Source organism: Seriola dumerili, unplaced genomic scaffold, assembly GCF_002260705.1.
Source record: "Seriola dumerili isolate Sdu_G_001 unplaced genomic scaffold, Sdu_1.0 BDQW01000002.1, whole genome shotgun sequence".
Lineage (NCBI taxonomy): Eukaryota > Metazoa > Chordata > Actinopteri > Carangiformes > Carangidae > Seriola > Seriola dumerili.
This window is the reverse complement of record NW_019174257.1, coordinates 6,256,663-6,268,944: the sequence shown is the minus strand read 5'-3', so window position 1 is coordinate 6,268,944 and position 12,282 is coordinate 6,256,663. Positions and strand designations below refer to the sequence as shown.

Below are 12,282 nucleotides of genomic sequence, written 5' to 3'. Positions count from 1 at the left end.
TTTACAAAAAAGTTTTATCAACAACGTGCATTGACAAAGCCTGTGACTGGATTACCCTCCTTCTTTCATATACTGGCTTTTGTATGTGAAATGTCACTGGCATAAATTAAAAAATACACTCATGTCAAACTGGGAAAAACAATGCATTTTTCGGGATGCTTAACGGGAATATGCAGAAATATTATTGTTCAAAAATATAAAACTCTTGAAACAAGAAAAGTATTAACCCATATGAACACATATATCAACCCTTTGTGCGTGTGCAACGAGGCAGTAAATATCTGCACTTACATTCATTTTAAGGCTAATCTACCTTCACATCAAAGACCAAACCATTCCTGTATATCAACATAGCAATCTCATTGTCCACTTGTTCAAGATCTGTTATTTCTCCTTCTCTGGAGCTTCTCAGTGCCTGATCTGTAGAGCCGGGGCTCTCATCACTGGTTCCTCCTGACATCCTCGAATCACCCCTCTCATTCTCCATGTCCTTGTCACTCCCATGATCCCACTCTCCTCGGAGTGTGGTGGTCTCCCCTGCATCCTCAGGGACAGACTTCACCTTTGGATGCAGCTGGAGCAGCGTTAGATCATTCACCTCCTCTTTCCCCTCTAGTATCTCCTGTAGTAGGTCGCATTGACACATGACAGTAAGATTCAAGTTTCGGTATTCAAAACGGAAAACAAACTGCACTGCACTGGAAAATTACTTTGCTAAATATAAAAATAAAAAGTATAAGTTCACTCTTCTCACCAAAAAGTGAATACAAGGGTCCAAAACTGGAACCTTTTACAGTAGTTGGATTACAGAAGTTGTAATCGTCTCTAAAAAACTTGTACTGCTAACATGTCAACATTTAAAGAACTGAGAAAGACTTTTTGTCCTGTTACTCATGAGGTTTTAGAGTGATGTAGAGTGTTTCATTGGCCATGTAACTACAGAAGAAGTGGAGTTACATGGTTTTCAATGAGGCAAGTTATTTTTTATCACAAAAACAGTTAACACTTCCTTTAAATATATATAGACTGCACTGATTTACTTAACTCTGTGTTTACTATGTCTGAGGAAATGAGTTCTGCTGTTTGGTCAAATTACAGCGTATAAATGACTGAAAGTGCAGCTGTCAGGGTTTCAGAAAGAGTAAAAACTTCCCACATGATAAAAAGTTTTGAAGGTAAAGGTTCCAGGTAAAGAGCAATCTGTGTGTGAGATTTACCTGATTCTCCGGCTGAAAGAGGTTGAAATCTGGAATAACAGGTTTCGGCACAGGAGGAAAGATCTTGTTTTTGATTCTAAATATTAGAACAGAGTAGAAAGTGTCTGAAACTTAAAGATCCACCCAGGATGAATAGCTGATTTAAATATTGCAGCTCAAACAACCGTTTAGATAACACAAATTCCTTAAAGCGGCAATGTATGGCCCTTTCAATTGTAAAACTGAGCAGATGCTGAATATGAGCAACACTGCAAACTGCACTTATGTTCACCAAGATTGTTTCATTTTTCTAGATAACAAAAACATAAGCCATCAGTGTATTATGAACAATTGCAAAACAAAACAAAAAAATCCTACACATAGTGGCATTCAAGACTAGAGAAAGAATAAGTAACTAAATTGTCCTCTTAGAAAAGTTGAATTACATTTTGTTACTATAGCTTCTTTACCTGGTCTGGTATGGCCACTAGCTTCTGGTTGTTGATGTTAGCTAATGTTAATGCAAAATTTAAATATATCATGAGGTGAGTTTGGTCTGTTTGTGCTACTGTTACTGTAGCATTTGAACAGTTTCATCACAAAAGTAAAACAAACAAAATGACGTAAGAGCATCTTGGAACATCAAAGAAAATTTGGCGTGATATTATCCTGTAATTGTGGCTATAGCTAATGTTTATAAAACGTTTATTAATGTTCTGACTTTAAACAAAGACATCTTAACCACAGAGTGCAACGAGATAATGGGAGGTCACGTACCTCTTCAAGATAACAGTGCACATTGTTGTGCCTAAAAAGAATGCAATCAGCAGGCCAAAACTCAGCCACACTAATTTTGGAGGAGAAAAGGAAGATAGGGAAAAGGAGTTAGCATCAGCACTTGGGACATCTGCTCCACTGACATTTCACTTGTTGAAAACAAGTTAACTTTAGAGTTGATTTTGGATAGTCTGATACCATTCATTTGCTTCTCTGGCTGTGTGTAGATACTTATTATGGCTTTAGGGCCTTCTCCCGCTCGTGTCACTGCGGCCAGGCTGATGTTGTATTTTGCTCCCGGTGCCAAGTTTTCCAGGTGGTATTTGGTCAGTGAGGCTGATATATTCCGGCACTCTGATGAAATGAGACATGTTGTCACAGTAAAATTCATGTAGCAGTGTTATTAGCTAGTTTTATTTTCACAAAGTTAAGTATCAAAAGTTGTTGAACTATTGCACATTTGTAATCAAACAAATAACTGCACATGAGGAAGCTCTGCAAACCATTTCAGATGAAAAAAAAGAAGTGGCTTTCACACCTTCCTGCCCTTCTTGTGAGCTTATTTTCATGCTGCACAGGCTGTAGTGTGTGCGAAAACCTCGCTGGTGCTCAGAGGCAGTTGCTTTCCAGGATAGGATAGCAGAATTGTGTGCGTCATTAATAGCAGCAAAGACCTGTGGTTCTCTTTGTGGTGCTGACGAGGAAAAGAAAAAAAAAGGGTAAAAACAACTTTTTTTCTCCTTCTACAGAATGTGGTAGTTAGAGTCATGATAACTATCTACACATAGAGTAATGTCCCCAGTCAGTTCCATCCATCGACAAGATTATTATTTTCCAATAGCTGAAATTTGTTTTTTGAATCCGTACTGGGATCAGTGGGACTGGTAAATTCCTTGACTGCACAGCCTGGGACGACAAGACTAAGATTCTACAGCCTTGCTGTAACTGCTCTGTGAGGCTTTAAATAGGCACATCGGTACAAAATGCTAATGTCAGCATGCCACCATGTTCAACATGACAATGCCTACATGCTGATGTTTAGTAGGTATGTTTACCTTGTCACTTTCTTAGTTTAGTGTGTTAGCATGCTAATAAGTGAGTACAGCTGAGGCTAATGTATGTTATATGCAGGTAAACCAAAGTGTTAGGCAAATCAAATTTGGACTTGTAGATGGGTTTTGGAATCAGTATTGGGAAAGACAAAGTGGAATTTCTGCAGAAAATGTGGCATCTCTCACCCGATACATGTCTAATCTAAATGTACTTCTGATATTTCTGTCTTTCATTTTTGTGAGAGAGGAGATCACCGGACAGAATCACTCATTTCAACAAATGCCATGTTAACATTTAACTGCCAAAGCTTTCTAGCGGGTGTAATTATAATTCTTGTCCAGAGGGAGAAAATGAGGATTTCTTACCATTTTGAAAGGCACTGTCAAAAAATGTCATCCACTAAACTGGAATGTCTGATCATAAAACACTTGAACGTAATTTACATCATGCAGACCCTAGCCAACCCTATGTGAATGGTATATGTGGATGTGATACATATAACAATGGCTTAAGGTGAGTGTCCAATAAATATGCTGACCGCGTGCATCTCATCACACACAGTATGTAGAGAAAACGACTTTAAAGACACTTACCACCCTCTTTTTTGTAAAAGAGGCACATTTTAACTGTCCGTGGCTTCTCATTGTCACATGTGTGTTCAAAGTGAAGGTAGCGAACATAGTCCTGCATTTCTGTAACAGACACAGAAGGTATGTGAAACTTCTTTACAGTACAGAAAATATTTCCACAGCAAGTGTAGCACAACATTGTATTAACAAGATAAAAGTTATTGTGGTTTTCTACCAAACACAGTGGAAATTCCACTGCGTTTGTTTTTTGGTTTTTTTTGCAATGTGACCTATTTTACTATCATTTAAACTGTCAATGTCAATGAATTTGGTGCCAGGTTAGGCAAAAAATAAGAAGTGGTGGATAATTGAGAGAATTTTTTTTTTTTTTTTTTTACTTTTGTCTTTTTCATTGTGTTTGCCCTCTGTAGAGCAGAGAAGTTGTGTGGGTAAAACATCTTTAAATACAACTTACTCTTTTTTACTCGCTCCCTTTCTTTTTTTTTCTTACTTGCTAAGGTTATAACATTTTGTGGCCTTGAATCTTGATCTCGAAGCTCATACCACTGCTTGCAAGTTTTCTTATTTAATTTTTCATCCAATGTCATGTTGTCACAAGCTACCAGGGAGAAAAGAAAGAACGGCCTTTAATGTCTGCTGAATGATAAATATACATGATACGTGATACAGCCCAGCACACTCAAACATGTCTGCCTACTTTTTAAATCTGCTGCAGGTATGGCTGGTACTTCTATGAGTGCTGAAGGAGAATACCCCACTGCGTTTCTGGCAGTAAGTGAGATGTTGACAGCAGAGTATGACACATAAATAACAGTGTTGTTGTGATGTCTGCTTGTCTTTGTCCTCTTACAAGGACATCCATGAGAAGACTGTGTGTCCTCCAGCCAGTAGGTCACTCCTCCGACTGCTGCTGCATGTGGCATTGGCTGAGGATGATACAAACAAATCTCAGTTCAGACAAACACAGGAAATGGCACCAAGTGAATAGGGCAATGGTTAATGGCTAATTGAATATCAGTGGTCAGTGGTTAGATTCTTAAAGGTTTTGTTTAAGTCTGCTTAGTTGCTGCCAGTGCAGTCATTTCTCACCAGTTGTCTCAAACTCCACCTGTAGTTATTGGTGGTTGTCTTGTTTAAAGACAGATTTCAACCGTCTGATGAAGCAGAGAGCCTACCTGATTTTCCCTTATCGTTGTCACTGTTAGCTACAAAAGTAGTAGCAGTAGTCTTAGTACAAGTAGTAGTTGTAGTAGCCCTGTAGTAGATGTAGAAGTAGAATGAATCATTTCTGCCATAATAGACCAATACGTACTAGTAAAGTGTTTGAGAATATTCTCTGGTTGCACCAACTCAAATGAGCGAATTTCCTGCTTTTCTTCGTCGTGTATGATTATAAACTAAATATATTTGGTTATTTGGACTTTATGTCCAACAAAACAAGACGTTCAAAGAAATCATGTTTGGTTCGCTGCAAAGTTGTGATGGGCATTTAATTTACAATTCTTTGATTTTTCATAGACTAAACGATCAATCGATTAGTCAAGAAAATAACTGACAGATGAATCAATAATGAAAATAATCATTGCAGCCATATAAAGTAGTTCCTTGATGTAACTGTTAAAAGAAAAAAATGCTGAAAACAGTAAAAGAGTCAAACCTTGGGTCTTTATTACACCAGGATTTAATCTGTGACTGACTGAATGACTGACTGACTGACTGACTGACTGACTGACTGACTGATAGAGTTTTCAAAAAACACCCAGTGACAAATCTAGCAACTTCTTGGATGAAGCATGGCTACTTAGAAGACAGTTATCAGTAATGACCTCTCTCATGTCTTCTCTGTTCAGTGAGCGGCAGAGATGTGGAGCAGCAGTTTATTACCCAAAAAGACACTGTGCACTGTGTGAGAGACTAAATAACAACATAAACTGAAAAACATGTAAATAAGAGCAGCTTTATTGGGAATTTGACTGTATTAAAATACTGTATATGTGAGCACAGAGAATAGGAGAAAAGCAAACAGATGAAGGGCTGAAACCAGCTGACACTAGGCAAAATGCAAATACGATGCAATGTTGCTGGTTGTTTACATCTGTTCCACAACAGTTTTCAACTATGTTCTCAATTCCAATGTCAAATTTTCTCATTGACCATAGGTGGTCCAGGCATATACTAGATTTTGCCCTTGTTTTGTTTTTTTTGTTTTGTTTTTTTAACCTTTCAAAAGTAAAGTCCTGCGTCTGCTGAACAAAAGCAACGAATTCAAAAGTCAAGGAAACCTGATTCTTAAAGAATACTGTATGGATATAATAGTAATACAAAGTGGATATTAATTGTCATTTTCTGATATACTAATCAGTAATTTGTATTGCTGAATAATCAACTCAAAAAGTTCTTTGCAGTAGGAGGAAAAGTACTTAATGGAATATTTATTTAGAATATTTCAGCAGGATTATTATGAAGTACTGACCTCCCGGACCAAACTTGGTGGGGCGTAGGGATGCAACGATTATGGATTTTGATGGTACAATCATAGTCTGAGGAATAATCACAGTTTCACAACTATTACGCATTAATCTATCTAACAAGATTACTGATGTATTAAATCACATGAGAATTCTTTAGAGAGTTTAATGTGATATTCATTGCTGTCCTTTCAAACAGATATAATACAGCAATACAGAAACCAAATAATACAGTACAAAATAATAATGATTAAATTTTTTTTTAAAAAATCAACTAAAATCAACTTTACTGAGCCCCCAGGGGAAAATATTACTAATGTGGGTTATAAACTGAAGTCTTATTGTCATCTACTGTAATCAATGCCTATTTTTTATTCAATTTTGATAATTGATAATCTAATTGTACACGTGGCCTGAGAAAATCCTGTCTATTATTCTTTTTGTTTCTTTGTTTGCAATTAAAGAAAGAAATTTAGAACATCTTTTATGCAATGTTATCAATAACTGAAACGCAATTAATTAAAACCCATGTTATAGTGCTGGAAGTTTACAAGCTCCTATAGTGTTATAGTTAGTGTTTTACACCTGGCATATCTACCATACCTAGAGTTTATTCAACACAGGCGGGAGGAAGCAACATACTGTAATGTTAAATGGTCAGAGAGACTGATCCAGGTTTACTGCCTAATTGTTTACGTTTCACTCAAAGCCCAACTCTCGCAGCTACGCCGTTGATTGTGAGTGACACTTTCATATTTACTTCTTGCTCAGGGTTTCATGAAGTAACTTGCCTCTAACGTAATTTAACTCGGTTGTTAGTATTACCTTTAATTGGATGTGTAAAGTTGGGTGGTAATCACGCAGACGCTGCATCAAGTTTGATGTGTGAGACCCTTCAGCCGAGACTTTTTGCCGGCAGGTTTTGCTGACAGGTGAGTCGTCGTCTTGACTAACGCCCTAGTAATTCGTGGTGTTAGCGCAGTTAGCGTGGCCTCCATGCCTGCCTCTTCATTCTGTTGATAAGCGCGGCACTTAAAGCTGGTGCACCACTGGCGTAAATGTTCCGTGCAGGTTGCGCCTAAATTAATTTACAGTCATAATGTCCCTCTTTCGAGTGAGAACAGACATCCACCCCTGTAGCTGAGCCTTTACCATTACATAGCCGTGACGTTTTAAAGCGATAGCGTTAATAGTGAAATAGCTGCATCCCTAATGGGGCGAGGGCCAGGGAAGAACCAATACATTTTTCTCCCTGATGTATATTGTTTGACATTGGCCTTGCTCTCTAAGTGCGGTTTTATATTTGTCTATTTTATATATTGTTAATATATATTGTGAACATAAAGAATTGACATCTGCAAATGATAGAGACTGAAATAAAAATACTTTCCAGATGCTTTATTGGACATTTTACACATCAAGTCATCAATTCAATTGTAATTTTCTGACGCTTGATTTTCTGACAATACACTATTCTCTAATCCATCTCCTGTTTGGGACAAATTTGTCCTTCAAATTTCTGTGCACCAATTTTGAAATGTATGGACATGTGGATGTTTTTCCTTTACTGGTTTACCTTCCAAGTTAGTGCCACCTCTCGAGTGCCATTTACAACCTTTGTTTTGATGTTAACTTCAGGTTCATGTTCCAGCTCTGCAGTAACAAACAAAATATTAGTGAACAGACTATTTCATTTTTAGAGAAATTTTGCAATGGGTTTGAGGCCTCTTTGTCTCACTTTTACAACTGAAAATGTGTTTCAAACTTTTCAGTAAAGCTGCATCTGTTCATAGTTTGCCATCTCCAGAGGAAAGAGGGAAGTGTATAGATTGTGAGGAATTAAAAAATGTAAATTACTGTATGGTGTTGGGGTGGGAGTGATGGGAACACGTATTCATATATACTGTCGCCCATAAAGTTGGAATAATTTTGTTTTCAGACACAATCCTCTGTTTATTTCTATTTAAATGCACCAGTAATCACTTTTGACCAGGTGCAATGATTACATTATGTGTCCCAATTACCCAGGTGAAATTAAATAAATCACATTGTCACAATCATTTCATGGAAAAAGAAGAAAAATATTTTATTCCAACTTCATGAGCAACAGTGTATATGGTATCCAGTGTGCACAGACCATTTCAGGCCCATAGTCATACCTGAAACCACTGTTTAGATAGGGGAGAATCTAGAGTTATAGATATGAATCATGGGTGGATGGGTCATGGGTGGGGATTTGACGCTCCTCACTGTTAAAGTGTCCCTTTGTGATTCATATATACTTTCCTATTACGTCTACAGCAGCTTTATGATGATTATACATTCATTTTCTTGTATTGAATGATGTGAATCATCAGACACAAATTATTTCAAACCAGAATAATGGTTTCAAAGTCTGAAGTGCTTTCCAATAAACCGTAAAAGTTATGATCCATGCATTAATTTAAATAGATAACATGAGTTCACCTGCAGGAACCATCAGAACTGGAGACCATTTGCTCCACAGTGGGTTTTGGGCCTGAGTGGACCGATGTCTGATCTGAAACTGGTAAGCTGAATGCTTCAAGAGGTTCACAACAATGACCTTGTCTGTAAAGATTAAAAGGGAAACAGACATTTTGTTCACTAGACATTATAAACTTTGGTAGAATATTTTTCCTGTAACACATTGCATTTTCAACAAGTCAAGTCAGGTCGAGTCAATTTTTAATTATATAGTACCAAATTACAATAGAAGTTATGTCAAGGTACTTTTCAAATAGAGCAGGTCTAGTCCATACTCTTTAAAACTGATTACAGAGACCCAACAATTCCCACCGTCAGAAAGCACTTGGTGACAGTCGCAAGGAAAAATGTCCTTTTAAGAGGCAGTCCTCATACCTAAATGACGAAACTGGTTGGTTGTCAATGTTTTCAGCAAAATTTGTGGTACAAAAAAGACATGAAGCTAACGTTCTGATCTGCCACCTCTATGATTAAGTGTAAGGCAGTAATGCATTACTCACAGTAATGTGTTACAGTAATATGATTACCTTTTCCAGTAGTGTAAGGGATTTGAATTTGATATTTAGCAATTACAGTACAGTTATTAATACCAGTAATGCTCAGTAACTTTAATATTCAGGGTTTGCCTTGTTGGCAGTCATACTGGGAGTTAGATGGAGGGTTGATATCAGTTTGATCTCTGTGGTCAATGGGCTGACCGGTCTAGCATATGGTTGAGGTGAGGGATAGATGGGAGCCTTATTTAAATTTTGTGCATTCTTGAATAGCTTACAAATGTTAGCCACATGGATACGTACATTCAGGAGTCAGCCCTTTTTGTGAGGTTGGGACCTGTGGAGAACTTTGTGCAGTCACTGAGGAAAGGAGAAATAAAGGACTTTAGCTAACAGTTAGTGGGCTAAAACAAACAAAACCAGCAGCATGGTCCTTCAGTGTTATTCAGAAGTAAATCCACAAGAAGCACAGAAAGAAATATATCACCCACAGAAACATGAAATAATGCAGAACTGTTGATTTCAGAACTGTTCATTTGAAAGACTGTGACTACAAAGATATAAGACACGAGTACTTACTCATGGTGGTGTATGTTGATATCTGTAACAGCAATGTACACATAAGGTTAAAATGGTTATTTAGGGTGAATTGTAAATTTGCTTCAGATATAATAGATTTGGTAACAAAACCCTACTTTTTCCCATGATTCTGTGGGGTGTCCATCTCGTCGAAACCTGACCTCGGCTGAAGCTTGATGGTTCTCTGCAGCCTTCCAGATTAAGCTGATGTTGTTTCTTAAGCTATTGTTTTTTACCCAGGACACTGAAATTATTTGTGGTGTTTCAAACTTGACTGTTGAGGAGAAGTAAAAACTTGTGTTTAATATCATTGTTATTATTATTTTTATTATTTTGATATTTACTTGATATACATTTGAAGTGTATCTTGAGTAAAATGAAAACCTTGACGTCAGTGTGTTCTCAGTTAATCTTTACTTCAAAAAGGACACTGTGTTTTAATCTCCCATATTGTAGGTTGAAATCAGAGAAGTATCCATTACCTGTGTCCCCGAGTACAACAGACTTCCTGGGTGACATGCAGCTGAAGTTTCCTACATGAGCTTCCACCCAAATGTTAACAGATCGATGTCGGATCAGCAGTTCCTCAGCGATCTCAAAGTAGGTTTCCTTTATGTTGCCAAATTTCATTTCACTGCAGGTAAATATGTTGAGGTATGAATGTATTGAAAGTGGTAGAAACTGAAGCATCTCACAAGACATCACAAGACATTAAGAAATCCAGTTTTCCCCATTTCCATTAAGTTGCCTTAAGATTTTTTTTAAAGGGATAGTTCAACATTTTGGGAAATATGCGTATTCACTCTCTTCCCAATAGTAAGGGGTTGGGGCCTGCTTGAACAAAACGGCATGAAGTACGTGTGAATGTCGGATCGTCAGTTTTGGGTTTTAGCAATGGTGGGACACAGCCTCCCCTAATCCAACGTTAGAAAGGTATGGAGGGCCAATACTATGTTCCTGTTACAGCTTCAGGACCACGGTTCAATGACCACATTTCTCCGATGCTCATGTTATGTAACTGTGCCACCTAGTAAATTGGTTAGGATTAGAGGTAGGATTAATAGTCTAATAGGTCTATTAGGATTAACACAGAGACTACATCGTAGTGAGCATTTACTCATTTGTGCTGGGGTGTCTGCCTTACTCTGCAATTACAAATTACAAATTGCTAGTTGGACGATGTAGTTGGGGTTTCTATTCCATTGTGTTGAGTTTCTTCCTGTACATCAAAAATAGTGACTGAAACTGAAACCTGTGTTGCGTGTGCATGGCAGCAGCCTTAGCTATCTTGCTGTGGAGACGCATGCATGTGTGTTCACACCAGCTGCATGTCTGCTGCGTTGCTGCTACTGCAGCTGTCTGTTTTTGGTGAGAGACGCGCTCATCACACCTTAAATTGGCTTTTAAGTCTAGCCACTGACAAAATAATTGAAATTTATACAGTTATTTATAGAGGAAGAGATTTGAGGCACTGGTACACTGAAAAACTGGCAATGACCCCATTAAGACAACCATTTTAATTGCACATTGAGAGGACTGATGGGTGTTTGTTGTGTCTAGAATTTGTTATATCAGTACATGTTCACAAAATACTAAAAAAGCTAAAATCACAATGGATGGTTTATTGGTTGAGTAAATGTTACCATTCTAAAATATTGCAGCTCAAAAAATACTCACTTGAAGTAAAGGTCAAATATCACATCGCTCTCAGTTGTGTTCATGCTCCATTCACACATGTAAACAGATTGCTCAGAATTTTTCCTGAAGCACTCAGGACTTGAAGGAGCCTCACATGCTGACCCTTTGGAGAAAAGTAAAATTAGAATCAATATTTTTTAACTTTTTGAAATGAGTTTTAACCTTTATTTTACCGGGTTGCTCCAGAAATAAAGATCTCTTCTTTGAGATCAGCAACAAACCAAATGCAGCAAATCTATAGTGATAGAAAAGGCAGCAGCTGCATTTTAAGTAACATGTTTTATATTGTCAATCCACTTTTTAATTTACCTCTTCTTGTCATTTTCTCATTGTACTGTGAAGCACATTGTAATGAACCATACATCATAACATGCTTTACAATTCTGACAAAGAGATTTGGAGTTCCGTACATCGGTTTCATTACTGCGACTGAACCAAGCTCCAAACTGAAAAAAATACATCCTATTCGTAAAAAGATATCCTACCAATGTGTAATATCAGTTTAGAAAAAATTATAGACACTGGAACTTTTGTAAGGGTGCCCAGGGCAATGCAATAAGGATGTCATCTGTTAGTGGAAACCACATGCTGCTGATAAGCTAACCAACATTCTGTGGCTGATGTACTTTTACTGAAGACACTTTGTTACTTTCACACGTCTGATTAGTTTTGTGGATTGTGTATGATAAGATAAGGTTAAAAGTGAACCAAAAGCTACAAAGAGGTCCCTGAAGTAAATGAAAATTTAAGAATAAAGAGTTTTTATATTGTTTTACCTTTGCTGACCGTTGTAAGGAATATAAACATAACATATCCATGTAGTGAACTCCAGCATTTCAAAGTTTCCATGAGATCTGGTGGAAAGTCTCAAAAGATGATCGTTCTTCAGTTAGTCCATTTAGTCAACCTGATTTCATGTAAC

General features: G+C 37.4%; 1 protein-coding gene across 2 annotated transcripts; it reads right to left on the bottom strand.

Moving 5' to 3' along the window:
* On the bottom strand, positions 1 to 12,282 carry il12rb1 (interleukin 12 receptor subunit beta 1). Of its 2 annotated transcripts, none has more exons than XM_022737945.1 (16): positions 12,137 to 12,282; positions 11,340 to 11,463; positions 10,145 to 10,296; positions 9,779 to 9,936; positions 9,663 to 9,684; positions 9,387 to 9,443; positions 8,551 to 8,673; positions 7,661 to 7,737; positions 4,314 to 4,542; positions 4,071 to 4,214; positions 3,620 to 3,718; positions 2,512 to 2,667; positions 2,172 to 2,327; positions 1,974 to 2,043; positions 1,218 to 1,293; positions 1 to 622 (listed from the first exon to the last, which is right to left on the bottom strand). In XM_022737945.1, the coding sequence occupies exons 1-16, from the start codon at positions 12,207 to 12,209 to the stop codon at positions 305 to 307; spliced, it is 2,034 nt and encodes a 677-aa protein (XP_022593666.1). In that variant the 5' UTR covers positions 12,210 to 12,282; the 3' UTR covers positions 1 to 304. The 2 variants fall into 2 exon arrangements, with proteins under 2 accessions (XP_022593666.1, XP_022593671.1); XM_022737950.1 differs by having other exon boundaries at positions 4,107 to 4,214.

Excerpts from the sequence above, each read along its gene's own strand:
- il12rb1 (XM_022737945.1), bottom strand. The coding sequence starts at position 12,209 with ATGGAAACTTTGAAATGCTGGAGTTCACTACATGGATATGTTATGTTT. Across the intron at positions 8,674-9,386 it reads AAAAGGGCTGACTCCTGAAT|ACAAGGTCATTGTTGTGAAC; the intron begins GTACGTATCCAT and ends TAATCTTTACAG. Across the intron at positions 4,543-7,660 it reads AGGTGGCACTAACTTGGAAG|CCAATGCCACATGCAGCAGC; the intron begins GTAAACCAGTAA and ends TATCATCCTCAG.